The sequence below is a fragment of the Puma concolor genome, chromosome A1 (assembly GCF_028749965.1).
Source record: "Puma concolor isolate L17-30 chromosome A1, mPumCon1.1.hap2, whole genome shotgun sequence".
NCBI classification, from domain to species: Eukaryota; Metazoa; Chordata; class Mammalia; order Carnivora; family Felidae; genus Puma; species Puma concolor.
Window position 1 is genome coordinate 175,217,544 of NC_141667.1, and position 17,261 is coordinate 175,234,804.

Sequence of the window (17,261 nt, forward strand, 5' to 3'; positions counted from 1 at the left end):
GGGTGGCTTAATTGGTTATGCGTCTGACTCTTGATTTCAGCCCAGGTCATGATCCCAGGGTTGTAGGATTGAGCCCTGTGTCTGACTCTGCACTGAGTGTGGAGCCTGCTTAAGATTCTCTCTCTCTCTCTCTCTCTCTCTCTCTCTCTCGCTCGCTCGCTCCCTGCCCCTCTCCCGTGCTCTCTCCTTCTAAAAAAAAAAAAAAAAAAAATTTAACCTTAGGAATTTTCTTCGGAACGTTCTGTATCTTTATGCCCAAATATAAAGTATTCTTAGAAACTGTCTGAAGCAGTGTCACATTGGCTGTCTACACAGACTCTTAGGGCAGCAAGTCAGTCCTGTTTCCACCACGAAGGGGTAAACAGAGGCTGTAACAGTAGCCATCATTATTGATAGGATGCTCCCCTCGCTGCCCTCAGGAGCACGGGGGAGGCATTGTGTTCTAGGTTGAAGTTTGACAATGCTTAACTTTAAGATAAATCAAAAGCTGCCCCTTGCCACCCCTGGCTCCAAATTGTTCCACTGCCTTCCTTACAATCAGATCATTATAATTTTGAATTTCTGGTGGCATGCTACTTTGTGTAATTTTTCAAAATCTGCTGCCTCGATGTGCTGAATAGGAGAATAGTACATTCTTATTTGGAGGGAAGAGGGCCCTTAATTGTGGAACAAAGCAATTCCTTGTACGTCAGCCCTAAATAAATGTTTCTTTATTTCTGAAGTTGTGTGACCTCCTGTAGTGGTCTTTCCAGCACGTCAGCGAGTAGTCAGGAGTGAATTGTAGTTAGCTATGCGCGCTTGTCTGTAAAGGCCTTTTAACAACAACGAGGAACTCACTGCATCTACTGACTCCCCGGGAAGTCTGAGGTCACAAGTTTGGCCGGGGCACATGAGCCCAGATAATGAAGATGGTTTTGCCCTTTTGAGACAAAGCCAGCAACTGTATGGACTTCATTATGCACTTCGGGTCATGTGCTAACAATGAGGGTTTCTCTAATACTAATCCCCCTAATGATGGCTTCTCCCAGCCCTTACAACAAACCTCACAAGGCCCCGTGGTTTGGCAAGCCAGATAGAATAAAGGCAGCACGGTGTTTGGCTTTTGAACTGAGTTCAAGGCAATTAAAGTTATGGGCTAAAGAGGAAAGGAGGGGGTTTAGAAATACCAGTATAATAAGTAGGATGACTGCAGTACCCCGTAAATTAACTCAATTAGACAAAGCCTGATTTAACGGGGGAAAGATGGTGAGAAGCGCTACCCTCATTAAATCTGGCTGTTAGAGGTGCTCCTAATGGCTTTAAATTTGTTTTAGCTGTTTGGATCATATAAAATAGTCTGTGTGTGTGCACGTACACACGTGTACACACGTGGGCTCTGCGATTTTTGTAGGTATTTTTTAAGGAGGAGAGCGCTAGAACGCCAAGCAAAACAATATCAACTCCCTCACCCTCAAAACCAAAAATCAACGGAATGAATGCTCAAGAGCTTAAGAGTGGAAGACAAGGAGAAAGGCAGAGTAGAATCAGGGAGTGGAAAGCAAGAGCGGGTTCTTCTGCTGATAAAGCCATGAGCCCCCTTGGGTGGGGGCTTTTGCTCGGTTGCCTGGGCTGTGGAATCCTGCCTGGAGCCTGGGCACAGTTCCCCAGGGTCTGCATGACCGTGAACAACCTGGTGAGCAAGGAGTGCTGCCCACCACTGGGTGAGGACCCGGACAACATCTGTGGCTATCTGGAGGGCCGGGGCCAGTGCGTGGAGGTGCAAGCTGACACCAGGCCCTGGAGTGGTCCTTACATCCTACGGAACCAGGATGACCGAGAATGGTGGCCAAGGAAGTTCTTCCACCGGACCTGCAGATGCAGAGGTGAGGCAGGTGGACAAGACGCGGGCATGCTCTGAGCCGGGTCAGGGGACCCCAGGTGGGAAGGGAGCCCCTTCTCAGAAAGAGAAGAAGCTCTTGGAAGTGTTAGACCAGGCTTTAAATGGCCAGCCAAGTTTGTTTTTCATAGGCAACGAACTGGGTAAGACTGATGTCTTGGTTATATTTTTCACACCCTCTAGGACATCTAGTTATAGAAACCAAATGAATATTCCATGGGCCAAGCCTGGTTATGTGAACTCATGCCAACATGCCATTGGCTTGTCTGTTGGAAGGGGAAGCTAACGAGCTCCAGAGTCAGCTTTGAACCTCAGAGCAAGTCCTTTCAAGATTGGTTTGGTGGCCTCTCCTTCTGAAATGGGTTTGCGCTTGTAGAAGAGGGGGTGGGTAACCTTGGCATCTAGAAGACAGGAGTCAAAGGCAGGTGTTCCGCAGTCCTGGTCTCAGTGTTTCTCATGTTTTGAACGGGGCTCAAGCAGAGTACATCTTGCTAGCTAAGGTTATGCTTGGGTTGTCACTTGGGCAAAGTTGGAGGGATGTGGTGGACCGAGCTTCAGTGAGCTGGGGGAGGAGAGTCATAAAATAACAATGGCTTTTTCTGCTCTTGCCTGGGTTGGATGTGGGCATTTCAAGATTTGCCCCGTGTCCCTCTTTCAGACCTTGGTCTCTCTTTTGACTCATTTCTTTGAAATCTCTGGGCATTTCTTATTCCTCTGGCTCTTCTGAGCCTTCCCAAATCCTTTTCAGTAGTGCCTCTCTGTGTTCAGCAGCCATGCACAGCGGTGATAAACACTCAAAGGCTGGCAGGGCATTTGAAACACAGAAAACACAAGTGGTAACTTTAGCAAAGCCCTTGGCCACTGTTCTACAGCATCCAGCTGCATAGGAAGCTTTCCTTTTTATTATTATTTTTCACTCATGTTCTCATATGATGCTGGCACATAGGAAATACAGATAATTGAGCTATGCAGGAGCATAAAAACATAAACTCAGGAAATGTACAAAGGACTGTGATGTCAATGTAGGAATGATATTAGTTTTTCTAACTTGTAAAAAATTCTGGCTGTACACATCATTTTGTAGCCATCTTGCTAATTCTGTGATTCAAAGCAACCGTTAGGTTTGCCTCTGGTATTCATTGTGACAAAAGTTTCAAATAGCATATTGAACACATACTATCCACTTTTTTTCTAAGCTAATTGAGCATTTGCTTCTATAGACATTATTTCACGGATTCTCACAGCCTTTGTCTGAGAAGCAGCAGGTTTCATATTACCTGTGTGATTGAAACCACACTACATACTAACTTCTTTGTCTATGACTCAAAAATTCTTCTAGAATACTTATTTCTAGGCCAACCAATGATAGAGTGGCACGGCTTACAATGGTTGGGCATCCCCATTTATAGAATCTGGGAGCAGAAGATATTAGGCAATCACATATAACTCTTACTTCTTATCATCATCTACGTTATATTTTTGAACTGGCTAGCAAGTGTTTTGTTTTGTTTTGTGTATTGTTTTTTTGTTTTTTTAGGGGGCTGGAAAGGACAGAGAATGGCAGAATAGAAGGGGTAATTTTAATTTCCCTTTCCAGAAGAAATGCCTATAACTAGTTCTCCGGAAGTGACAGGAAATTCGGGTAACAGTGACCTGCTTCCTAACATAAAAAGAGATCTCCTGCTCTGAGGAGGATGAACATATGCCTGAGAGGCAGTAGGTCAGAAACAGGGTTTGGCCTATAAGTCCAGACAGTAAGGACATCACATGTCTGTAGACCAGTTCAAGGAAGCAGTTTTCTCAGTGTGTATGGTCTTTGTTTCCTCCTCCATGATTTGATCTGTGTAGACTCATTGAGGACCATAGCTCTTTCCATATGAACGTTGGATGGCTCCACTTATGTTGGCCAGGCCAAGTCCTAGTGGCTGAGCTGGAAACCAATTTAGTATAAACAGTAATCACCATTTTGTGATGTGTCATGAGTCCCAAAGCTAGCCACATGACCTTCATTCAGCTTATTCTCCCCCCAGAGTGAGTTGCTTGTCTTCCAAGGGAAGTTTTTGTGGTTTGGGAGGCAGTCTTCAGAATCTAAACCTGACCTTGAACACCCAAAAGCCCTCCTCTCTGGTATCCTCATAGCTTTTTGTAAATAGGGATCCTGGGATTCTTCTAGGTCACTCAAAGGTTATTAAAAAAAGAGATGTAGTTTAGCTATGGAAAGCAGACTATTGATGACCCTGAACTTTGTTAATGCAATGGAAAATTAGATGCATCATTGACCTGTCAATGGACATTTAGATTTTTTCCACATCTTGGCTCTTGAAAGCAGTGGTGTAATAGACATGGGGATGCTAGTATCTCTACAAGATCCTGATTTTCATTCTTTTGGATAAATATCCAGAAGTGGAATTACTGGATCGTATGGTAGTTCTGTTTTTAATTTTTTGAGGAAGCTCCATATTGCTGTTTCCACAGTGGCTGCACCATTTCGCATTCCCACCAATAGTGTTCAAGGATTCCAATTTCTCTGCATTTTAGCCAAGTGGTACATACGTCTAACTGAATACTATTCCGTCTTAAAAAAGAAGGAAATCGGGGCGCCTGGGTGGCGCAGTCGGTTAAGCGTCCGACTTCAGCCAGGTCACGATCTCGCGGTCCGTGAGTTCGAGCCCCGCGTCGGGCTCTGGGCTGATGGCTCAGAGCCTGGAGCCTGTTTCCGATTCTGTGTCTCCCTCTCTCTCTGCCCCTCCCCCGTTCATGCTCTGTCTCTCTCTGTCCCAAAAATAAATGAACGTTGAAAAAAAAATTAAAAAAATAAAAAAATAAAAATAAAAAAGAAGGAAATCACACAATACGTGATAGCATTGATGAACCTAGGGGGCGTTATACTAAGGAAATGAAGCAGTCACAGAAATACAAATGGGCTACTATTCTACTTTTGTGAGGTATCTAAAATACTCCAATTCATAGAATCAAAGAGTGGAATGGTAGTTACCAGGGGCCTGGGGAGTGAGAAACAGAGAGTTACTAGTCAACAGACACAAAGTTTCAGTTATGCAAGATGAATAAGCTACTGTACCACATTTACCAAGGGTCAACAATAATGTACTGGACACCTAAAAATGCGGTAAAGGGTGTAGATTTCATGTTAAATATTCTTACCCCCATAAAATAAAGTTAAAAACTAAAAAATACCCCACAGTCTTCACGAACTCGTAGCTGGTAAATGATATTAACCCAGGAAAGAGAAATAAAAACAAACTCTGAAGGGGGAAAAACCCCTAAATTATGTGTTCGAGTTCTCTGGAGAGAACTTCTCTATTCTCCGTAGGGATACATGGAAACCAAAAAGTTGCCAAATTTAGTGGTGAGGAAGAGCTGAATTTCAGGAGAAGATGGCGCTAGCTTTTCACCTTACGAGTCTTAGAACATAGCAATTGCAGCTGTGTGTTTGGACTTTTGGAAAACATGCACAGCGAATAGTTTTTGAACTGTTGTCTGAGAGCTTCTTGTTTGTACACGAGGCTAAGTACCTCCATTTTCCAATCTCTAAAATGGGGATAATGATGAAACCACACTTGTAAAAACTTTTTGAGCTCTGTAGATGAAAGGCTGTATGTGAGCATGAAGTATTGTTATTAAAATAATAGAATCTCTAATTAAAAGGAATAGGCTATTTAGAGCTCCTTGTAAATTCACTAATCGGTGGTCTTTAAGCTTATTTAGTCTAATGGCTTTCTGAGGTTGAGCTGATACAGTTCATGTAGGAACGTGCATGGCTTGGTTTTTCTAACTCTCCATTTTTATCCCCGTCCTAAGTAGGTCTAGGACTTTGTCTTTTTAAATTTAATTTTTGCCCAAGGACGTATTCAATGGTAGATAGATTGGTATCAAGGGACCCTTTCATTTTTTTTCCCCTCTCCATTTTCCAGTAAGATAATGCAATCTTTTCTAAAAGGCCCATCTTCTTCTATTTTTTGCTGCTGCTATTGGTAGATTAGGGGAAAAAATGAACTCAGGTTAAATTGATGTGAGAAACCACTAGGGAATCTAAATTAGAAACATAAATATTTTGTGTGCTGGGCTGTCCTGTTGTTTCATTTTTCAGTTGTCGTCAGCATTTTAACGAATTCTTTAGACCAGGTTTAGAAGCTCAAAACATCAAAGGGGTCTGACTGCAGAGCTTTGGGAGATATGCTGGAAAAGGAATTTTTTTACTGAATACATTTCTGGGTTATAGGTGAGCTCAGATGCAGACAGATGCTTTCTTTTTTTACTTATTGGGGTACAGTTGGTATATAATATATTAGCTTTAGGTGTACAACATAGTGATCCTACAGTTGCCTAGACGACAAAATGAAAGTTAATACAATAACGTTGACTATATTCCTCATGCTGTACATGACATCCCCATGACTTACTTATTTTGTAACTTGAAGTCTGTACTTCTTAATCCCCTTCACCCATCTCCCCCCTCCCCCCCACCCCAATTCTTTCTTATTGGGAAAATTAGGACCTCTGTGTTGCTTTTCAGAGGCAAGTATGGCTTTGTAATAAGCAACGTCTTTGCTCAACATAATTGTGAAACAGCTCCGGTCTCCTGAGTCAGAATTCATCATTTTGTCTTTTGTGTTCTGTGGTGTTTGGGTTGTTCCTCCGTTTTCACTTTTCCCGTAGTTAGACTTGCGTTGGTGTTTCTCTGCGCACACGTCCTTCCTCTTTTTCCCCCCTCTGTTTTATTGTTTACTTATTCCAAGTTTTTGTTTAAATTCAAATCAGTTAACATACAGCGTAGTATTGGTTTCAGGAGTCCGACTAGTGATTCATCACTTACGTACGATACCCAGTGCTCATCCCAAGTGCGCTCCTTAATACCCCCCACCCATTTAGCCCATCCCCCCAATGTCCTTCATCTCCTGAATGGTGGCATTGTACCTTATTTGCATTTGTATCTCCTAGTGCCCAATGCTTTTTATGCAATTACTCATTGATTCATTCATTACCCGCCCAACTGATGTTTATGTAGCCCCAGTTATGCTAGACCCTTCAGGTACAAAGAGGGAAGAAAACCCAACATGATTTTGAAGGTGCCCGTAGTGTAGCGGATGGAGAAGACAGACAGGAAGCCAAATAGTCCCAATACTGCTTGTTAAGTGGCATCTACTAATAATGACACTTAATATAAAACTTACTCTGTAGCAGGCACTGTTCTAAGTGCTCGATATATTAACATGCTTGTTTCCCATAAGAACTCTATGAAGTAGAGCTCTTATCCCAGTATGACAGGTCTGGAGAAGTTGAGTCCAAAGTTACAAAGCATGGCAGCTTCTCTGAACATACCAAGTTGGGAGCCCAGAGAGAGGCATGCTGAGTTCTGCCTGCCCTTTAGGGAGTAGGTGTTAATAAATTATCTGTTGAATGAAAAATGGGGGAGATAATTAGTTATTGATAATTTTGTTTCTAGCAACCAAAAATAATTGTGGTAAGGGAAGTGCAGGAATATTACAACTCATGGCATAAAGTTATGAATTACTCAATTTCAATAAAACTCAAAGACAAGTTTTACGCATTTAAATGTAGAAATGTCTTGAATTATTAGAAAATTTAGGTGTGTTATTCCTTAGCATTTTGAAGGAGGGACTCACTCTCCTATTGTAAAGCTGTGACTACATATTCATCTCCAATCATCTGCCTATAGGGAAACAGCTGGAAAGTTGGGTATTTAGTATTTTTTGGATGCAGTTTTTTCATTCACTCCTCAAAAGATACTCTAATCCTGTGAGCGTTGCCAGAGAAGGTGATACGTTTTAATGAAAGGTGTTTTGAAACAGATCTACAATTTTAGTAGGTACCCTAGGGGAAAATAACCCTGGAATATGTTGTTTAGCATCTGGGACTATACTAGTTGCTCAATAAATATTTATAAGTAATTTGTATTTAAGAGCTTCACTCTAGTAATCCGTGTAAACTTTAACTTCACTTGACAATGTAAATTTAACTTGTAAATTTAATTGAAACCATTCAAAAACATGTTTTGGTCTTGGGACTAGTAGGATTTTTTCTTTTTAGTATTTTTTATTTATGTTCTCATACAGTGTTAAAACATACAGATAACTGAACTATGCGAGTATAGACAGGATATTTTGTATGTTACAAGGAGCATAGAACCCAAATAAATTACCTTAAGAAATTCTTCCTACTTATAATATTTTTAACAACATTTTCTTTAACCATCAAAAAATGCATTGTGTAGGGGCACCTGGGTGGCTCAGTGGTTAACTGTCAGACTTCGGCTCAGGTCACAGAGCCTGCTTTGGATCCTGTCTCCGTCTCTCTCTGCCCTTCCCCCACTTGCACTCTCTGTCTCTCAAAAATAAGTAAACATTAAAAAATCCATTGGGTTAATAGAAAAGGAGGCCTGTGCATTTTTTTCTTACGCAGCACAAGTGCTAATCATTTTGTTTCATGCTATTGTAAATTTTTCTTTTTCTTTAGAAATTCAAATAATCCTGTCTCTACTATGGTCATAATATTTTTTACTTACCTCTGTTTTGGTATTTATAGTTCATCCAAATGATTTACCGGGCTTGCTTTTCTTTTTAATCCAGAAGGATAGGGAGAAAGAGGAAGAAGAAATTTTACTTGTATTGGATTATTTACTACATGCTTCATACGCTTTTGTTTTTAATTATTTTTCAAAAGAAATTCAACTTTATTGAGATATGACTACAAATAAAAGTGTACAATTTTCATTTTATTTCATTCTGTTTTATTTTATTTTGTTTTATTTTATTTCATGGAGAGAAAAAGAGCGTGAGCTGGGGAGGGGGCAGAGAGAGAGAAAGAAAGAGATAGAGGAGTGGGGGAGAATCTTAAGCAGGCTCCACACTGAGCGTGGAGACCAACAGAGGGCTCAATCCCACAACCCTGGGATCATGACCTGAGCTGAAATCAAGAGTTGGACGCTCAACTGACTGAGCCACCCAGGTGCCCGAAAGTGTATGGTTTTTAAAGTGTACGTTGTGATAATTTGGCTTTATATTTTTCTTATTTCTTCAACAGTCATTTTGTACAAGGCCAGCCACAGGCTTAGACAGCAGGATAACTGCCTTCTAGCTGCCTGTCTCTGAAGCAAGTCAATAATTGTGATAAATGCAATGAAAGGGGAATATGTGGCACCAGGGTTGCTCAGTGCAGAAACATCTGACCTTGACATGTGGAGTCAAGGATGACCTCGTAGACCACCCGCTGTGAGGCTGAAACCAGTAGTGGATAACCAGGCAAAGAGGAATTTAAAGAGATGATGAGGGAAAAGTGCTGCAGGTAGAACGGGAAGCAAGTAAAAAGGTCTGGGAGGACGGGGAATAGGAGGAGAGGAGGAATAGGGGAAAGAGGAGGGGGAGGAGGGGCAGGGGAGCAGAGTTGGTCTCCCACATTAATGCTTTCTCTAACCTCTCTCATGCCCTGGGAGATAAGCATTATGATCCCCTTTTGCTTCACCATTTTGCTCCAGAAATATTACAACATTCACCCTCTAATTTACCACCACCTAGGGAATGAGGTGTTGGTCATACCAAAGGCAATAATCGAGGCTAAAAAGGGCAAAGTCAAGAACAAGCTGAAATAATTTCAACCGTAGATGCCGATCAGAAAACTCTTTAGCTCATAGGACTAGTACTCATTCCCTGGGTTGATAAAGCAGAGACATTTGTGCCACAGACGGGGAGCCCTGCAGTGATTTGCACTTCTCGATAACGTGGCAGCTAATTCACCTTTATGACCTGCCAGCCTCCATTGATTTTGTCTTAACTCTGTCTCCTTTGTGAAATAAACCAGCTTTGTTAATGTTAGATTTCACCTGAGTTCCTGGCAACCAGCTTATTTATTTGGGTTCTGCCCTGAGCTTGGTGTATATTCCCTTCCTTCTCTAAATCAGCGAACCACTCTGGGTCGGCCCATCTGTGTGTGCCACAGGATAGCAGGGCTCAGCAGCGTGCACGTGTAAGGCGGGGTTCAGTAGCGTGCATGTCGGAGATGGCTGTGCAGCCTGGGGGTGGGGGCGTGGGGGGAGGACACGGGGTGGGGGGACGCCTGCATGAGAGGAAGGAGAGCTTGGAAGGTGGCACATGTGTATTAGTTTGTTAGGACTGCAGTAACAGAGTGCCACGGACTGGGTGGCAAACAGAAACTCACCGTCCTGCCGTCTGGAGGCCCAAAGTCCCAGGCGTTGTCAGGGTTAGATTCTTCTGAGGTCTCTCTCCTGTTTTGTACGCAGCTGTCTTCTCCCTGTGTCTTCATATGGTCTCTCTGTACCTATTGCCGTCTGAATTTCCTCTTCTTACAAGGACACTAGTCGTGTTGGAATAGGGGCCACCTAATGACCTCATTTTAACTTAATTACCTCTTTGGAGACTCTAGCTCCAAATACAGTCATCACTGAGGAACTGGGGGTGAGGACTTCAACTTATGGATTTTGAAGGGACACAGTCCACCTGTAACAGCATGTGACACCTTTCATATTCTGTTTCTTTGCTGGGAGTATTTCTTTTTGTTTGTTTGTTTTGAGAGAGAGAGAGAGAGGGTGCACGAGCACGCATGTGAGACAGGGAGAGGAAGAGACAGAATCCCAAGCAGGCTCCACGATGCCCGGGCACAGAGCCCCACTTGGGGCTTGAACTCACCAACCGTGAGATCATGACCTGAGACGAAACCAAGAGTCAGAGGCTTAACTGACTGAGCCACCCAGGCGCCCCTGCGGGGGCTATTTCTACAAAACTCTCTAGCACTCGGTTCACTTGGAGATAGCAACATTTCAAGAGGAGAATAAGGGAAGGAAATCGGTTTTCCTTGCCTTCTTGTAAACACCTTCAGTTTCTCCTCACTATCCCAGTGTTCAGATTCTGAAATTTCTTCCATGTTACATAAACTGACTTCCTCTTCTGTCTCTCCTTTTTCTTTTTTTCTTTTGAATATAAACCAGGACATTTTTATGGGTACCACTGTGGATTCTGCAGGTTTGGCTGGACCGGCCATGATTGCAACGAAAGGAAACCCCTTGTTGTTCGGAAGAATATCCATTCCTTGACTCTTCAGGAGAGAGAGCAGTTCTTGGACGCCTTAGACCTCGCAAAGAACACCACACACCCTGACTATGTGATCACCACACAACACTGGCTCGGCCTCCTGGGGCCCAATGGGACCCAGCCACAGATCGCCAACTCCAGCATTTATGATTTCTTTGTGTGGCTCCATTATTACTCTGTGAGAGATACATTATTAGGTGGGTTTTCCCCTTAGCTTAGGGTATATTCCTATAGGTTTGGGGCTGGGGGTGGGTGGGCGGGAAGTAATCAGGCAGGTGAATTAACAAGAGAACAACCTTTAGGGAAGGGTTAGGCTTATGAAAGTCATCAGATTATCAAAATGCTGCCCGAAGTTGGGATGGAGCAGTTTCTACCAGTACGTTGGCTGACTTTCGAAAACGTTTCCTCCTGGAGTTCGTGTTTTGGGTTCAAAGTCTAAACTCTCCTCTGTGAAGCTATTTCCCCTCAAAGGCAAGAGTTGGTGGAGCGGAGGAGGCAAATTCCTTTTGATTCCAGAAGAAAACATTCTAAATCTGGCCATGGAAGCCCTCTCTGACCTTTTTCTTCAAATTAGAGGAATTAACTGAACATGTGCTAAAGCACATGACGCTTCTCTGTGCAGAATTAGAGTGTCCGGAGAGAGTGCGTTTCATTAAACTCGCATGTGTTACTCTTTAGACTTTCAGATCCTCATCATTCATGGTGCCCATAATATGGTGTACTCCAGCTGGGATTGAGTCAGTGAATGCCGCAGACATCAGTACATTCCAGGGGGGTGTGAATCCATTCTGAGTTCTGCTCGGTGCAGTTCTGAAACATTGGCTCTACCTATCACCCCCACTTTTGGGGTCCCTGGTTAGGGTCAGGGCACACGAAGACATCAAGTTCACTTGCATAGTCAGATTCCATGGGAATTGCCTGTCTTTGGGTTTATCACTGGTTCCCTATTGCTGGATTTTGCGTCATTAGTTTGGGGAATATTAAACTGCGTTCTGAATTGAAACACTTAAAAAGGATGATGTAGCCATCATCCGTGACAACCATTCTTTCCTCAGTGTGAGTCCTTTAAAATCTTGCTCTCGGGTAAGCATTTGTCTTTCTTTATCGATAGATAAGGAGGCTCTTCTGGCTCTAAACCTGTGTAGTTTTCCCGTCATCACTCTGAGGAATTTTTGCTTTATGAAAGAGTAGTCTCTCTGGAGGGACAGAAGACTATAATTTCTGGTTGGATCTAGGAATTAAATTTATATTTGTGTCTGTTCAGCTTTCTGAAGTTATGATAGGCACTTTGAAAAAGAACTAAAGTTAGCTAAAGTTTCTACATAACCACTAAAAGCTGTTATGAAAGACGAAGAAGCATAGAACAGGCAGTAAGGAGCTCATTAAATTGCCCACAGCTTTTCACTACAATTGGCAGTTCCAATGGCCAGCCAAATTGGTTTGGATGTATTTCTCTCTCTTCTAGTCTTGGCGACCATGCTTGTCAGCTAGTGGTTTTAACTGATCAATGGCTGAGGCAAAACCCAAAAGGACGGAAAGTTCTTCCCAGTTTCATAAATGCCTGAATTAGGACTAAGTGCCGTTGAAGTTACTTTACTATTAATTAATCCCTCGCTTATGACTGTGTGCATTTATAAGGAACAGGTTGATAAATGTCTTTTGAAAACGTATTTCATTGAGGGCTTCGTGGTCTATTCCTTTGGATACCTTTATTTCATCTTAATGAAATGTTGCTTAAAAATTAAATATATGTCAGGGCTCTCAAAGCTGAAAGTGACCTGAATTTCTCTCGATCTCTGTTGACAATCAAACTTCTGAGAGATGAAGAAGAATTTATCCTAAAAGTGTTAGTTGCTTCCGAAATTGTTCTGTTGTTGCTGTTGTTGCTTTCAGAGGGATAAATGACAAAACCAAACAATTTTTTTCAATTAAAACAGCATGGACTTATTGGCTCTGTAGACCCATCCCAATGGGGTAAGGGTTTGACATTTGAAAAATTCTATTCCACGATCTTTAGCATGTTTCCCAATTGCTTTAGGACCAGGGCGCCCATACAAGGCCATAGACTTCTCACACCAAGGACCCGCCTTCGTTACCTGGCACCGGTACCATTTGCTGTGGCTGGAAAGGGATCTCCAGGTTGGTCAAAACTATGCACTGGGTACTTTTAATTTTGCATTTGGTCAAGACCCATAACAGTCTTTGCTTTCCATTCTTTCTTGTTGTATTTGATATTATGAGTTAAATAACTAGGCTTGCCCTTTGCTTTTAGCGCCTTATTGGCAACGAGTCCTTTGCTTTGCCCTACTGGAACTTTGCCACTGGGAAGAACGAGTGTGACGTGTGCACAGACCAGCTGTTTGGGGCAGCAAGACAAGATGATCCAACTCTAATTAGTCAGAACTCAAGATTCTCCACCTGGGAAGTTATCTGTGATAGGTAATGGCATATATACCTGCAATGGAAATACAGAGACCACATTTTCTTGTGTCTGAGAGATGGAGAGGTACTTTATATTTCTATTTCTAATGTGTGTTGAGTTCTGTTTCCGTGTTGCTGAAAATTATTTTCCTGAAGGAGGTAGGATTTTTAAAAATTCTAAGCCCCTTAATAAAAAAAAAAATGCAGGTATGAAATTGAATGTGCTTGGTCATAATTTCTAGATCAAGTGTTTTCTTCTTTTTTTTAATGTTTATTTATTTTGAGAGTGAGAGAAAGAGGGAGAGCACAAGCAGGAGAGAGGCCCAGAGGGAGAGATAGAACCCAAAGCAGGTTCCACACTGTCGGCGCAAAGCCAGATGCGAGGCTCAATCCCATGAACTGTGAGATCATGACCCAGGCCCAAATCAAGAGTCAGATGCTCAACCAACGGAGCCCCCCCCCCACCCCAGGCGCCCCTAGATCGACTGTTTTAAAATTAGAAGTAGTTTCTGCATTCAGCCAAACATTCTTAAGCACTGATCATATTCCAAGCAGCGAAATAGTACTGGCAATACAAGGATGGATAAAAGAGCTTCCCTTTTGACTATGGTTTTATGTTTACAAAGGCAGATCGTGTGTAAACAAATTACAATACAGCGTGAAAAGTATCATGATAGGTGTAAGTGGAAAGCCAAGAAGAGAGGCAGGGAAATCCTCTAAGATGCGGAGGCACAGCCTTAAGCAGATGTAGGGTGGGGTGGTGAGTGTGTCCTAGGTGGAGGGAACATTATGTATGAAGCTATAGAAGTCTCTGGAAGCAGTCTGGTATGGCTGGACCATCGGGCGATGGTGAGCTGAGAGGGACCAGGGATGGGGCAGAGGAGAATGATCTCTGAAATACTGAAGAACACATAAGCAGATGAGCAACCTGCCGCCCATGGGGAACCCTGTCCTGCATGATCCCTTAGATTGGTTTCTTTTCCCTGGCACACATCTCAGGAAAAATTCCCCACAAGGCTCTTCTGCCTTCCTTTATTCACCAATTTCCTCCAAATCCTCCTGTTTTTAACCAGACTGCTCTAGCTCCCCCGCCCTGTGTCTTTCTCCTGCTCCATGGCATCGAGCTTCCTTGTCAACTCCCCCAGTGTGGATGTGCATGTGTCTGCAGGGGTGCAGGTCAAGCTGGCAGGGATCCTGTCTCCTCCATTCTGAGCTTTTCCTGCAGCCCTGTGGAGAGTGCCCTACAACATGCAGGGATGTAAGAAGTGCTTTTTGACATGATGCCATAATCCCTCCCATAAAGCCCCATTTCTCATAGCTCCTTGGGGAATTAATAGGTGGTCCAATCAAACACATTTAAGGAATGCTGAGTTACAAAGGTTTTACATTTTAGAACATCTCCGAGACTTTCCTATGGAAGTGTACTCTTAGAGGGAGCCTAAACTCACCCAACTCTGACACACTTACTTCACAGACTGTGTCACTGGCACACACTTGGGAAATGCTGCCTTGGAGGCCTTTCTGCCTTGTTTTTTGGTACTGGCCTCTTTCATCCTCATGTGTGCGCTGATTCTATTCTCACAGACCCAGGACTATCCCCTTACCCATTAAAACCCACACAGAAACATCTTTGATATTTTATCTCCTGCAGTGAAATAATGCTCTACTGGTGGAATTCTAGGCCACAACAAACTTGTAAAGTGTAATCTTTTATGGGTGTGGAACCTTCTCAGCCTCTGTGTTTACCACATAGCTATCCCTGCCATCTTGGAACACTTTCTCATGCAACTTTTTTCTTAATATCTCTCCTCTACCTAGTTTTGTCTGTTTTTACTCCGGTGCCCTTCATTTGCCTTCAGTTTGCCTAAAATGTTCTCCTAGCCTTACGCAGCCATTTCTGCCAATACTAGCTTAGCTGGGTATAAAACAGGTCACCCTGCTCTCTCTTCAGTTACTCATCATTCAAATGCATCTCCTAGGAGTCACCATCTTGCTTATAAACTTTCTTACTTTCCAATGGAATGGTACTTTATCTTCATATATATATGCATATTTTATGCATCTGGTTTTTTGAAACTCTTTAATCCATAATTACTTTTGGAGATAGTACTTTTACCACATATTTTTGACCCTTGTAAGGTAACTATAATAAGATTTTATTATGACTAAGTTTTTGCTTGGTTTGCTTGGCCCAAAGTTACGATAGCAGCCACAAATTAAAACATACTATTTTCACTCTCCTTACAACCCTTAGCCTAGATGATTATAACCGCCGGGTCACCCTGTGTAACGGAACTTCCGAAGGTCTGTTGAGAAGAAATCAAGTGGGAAGAAACAGTGAGAAATTGCCAACTTTAAAAGACGTGCAAGATTGTCTGTCTCTCAAGAAGTTTGACAATCCCCCTTTCTTCCAGAACTCTACCTTCAGCTTCAGGTTGGTGCTCTGAGCTCTGTTAGACTGGCAGTTTACAATATTTTAGATTTTCATGCCTGCAGTTGTAATGAACTGGAAGGAAATCCAGTGTTGGGAGTCATTTACAAAGCTAAGTAAGGGCTTGATGAGCAAGGATAACAAGGAGCCACTGTTAGGAAACTCATCATCCACCCACTCTAATGGGTAGTGTGGTTTTAATATCTTCTAACTTAGCTATTCAAAACCATCTTTTGTATTTCTAATTATGGCACATATATAAGCACTGTCTTCAGAACCAGGGTACTTCATTAAATATAGTATTTAAAAACATTTGCTCGTGCTCTTTTTCTTTTCTTTTAAATTTATCAGCCATAGACCGTAACAGTGAGGTCTAAGATCTCCGAGGAGTATTACAGACTAAATTCAACTCAAATTATAGCACAGCAATGACATTACAATACTTGAAATTTAAAGGCCAACTAATAATTCTCTCCCTCTAAAAAGACTTTAAGAATTGTAAGGAATAAGTACGGATGCAAATAAGATTTTAAACAAAGATGAATGGGGCTCCAAAAAGGCACGGTGGATAGATTCATGGTCTTCCAAACCAGAGTCTCTCTAACCGTGTGTAAATTATACAACCGATGTGTTATTTGGGGCTGGACAGGAGTAAACTGAATGTAAACGCAGAGGCTGTGCTAAGTGCAACAGAGCTCAGAGTCTGCATTGGCATTAGACACAGACCTCAAGTAGTGTCCAAGGTCATGTAAAAGCTGACACCTAAGACGGTTTGAGAAGGAGTATGCATTCATTTTTTTCCTGTAGTAAACATGCTGTTGAAATGGAGTGTAACCTTTATAGATTTGAGTTAAAGGAGTGGTTATCAAGGTGTGGTGCCTAGACCACCATAATGGGCATCATTTGGGAGCTGGTTGGAAAGACAGATTGTGAAACCCAGCCCACACCAACTGAACCAGAAACTCTGAAAGTGGGGCACGAAATATGTGTTTTTCTTCAGTGATTCCCATGTACGCTTAAATCTGAGGATCCTTGAGTTAGGATGAAGACAATTTGAATTTCCTGCAAAATGGGGAGGGGAAAAAGACAAGGGTAAGAAAAATTTGGAGTTATGTTTCAAAGGCTGAATATAACTGATCACAGACCATGAATCTATCCATCATGCCTTTTTGAAGCCCTATTCATCTTTGTTTAAAATATTATTTACATCCATACTTATTTCTCACTCTCAAGCCAGAGGTGTGTTTAGTTGAGAAATGGGAATATAAGATTTTATATTAATTCAAAAAATATTTCTGATCGCTGGCCGTGTGCTGGGCATGGTATTGATCCCTGGCAATCAAAATCACAAGAAAACACAGTCTGTGTCTTCTAAGAGTTCATAGCCTGGCATGGGACACAGATATGAAGGTAAAAATTGGTCATACAGTACACATAAAAGAGGTGTAAT

The 17,261-nt window shown here is 42.3% G+C and overlaps 1 protein-coding gene across 1 annotated transcript in view; it reads left to right on the forward strand.

The window, feature by feature from the left end:
* Window positions 1–1,029: 1,029 nt before the first annotated feature.
* Window positions 1,030–17,261, forward strand: part of DCT (dopachrome tautomerase) — a 35,632-nt gene continuing 19,400 nt past the window's right edge. The window contains exons 1-5 of the mRNA XM_025924362.2: window positions 1,030–1,862; window positions 10,857–11,156; window positions 12,998–13,098; window positions 13,232–13,398; window positions 15,635–15,814. Coding sequence (XP_025780147.2) covers window positions 1,472–1,862; window positions 10,857–11,156; window positions 12,998–13,098; window positions 13,232–13,398; window positions 15,635–15,814 — 1,139 coding nt within the window. The 5' untranslated portion in view covers window positions 1,030–1,471. The remainder of the gene's footprint in view (window positions 1,863–10,856; window positions 11,157–12,997; window positions 13,099–13,231; window positions 13,399–15,634; window positions 15,815–17,261) is intronic.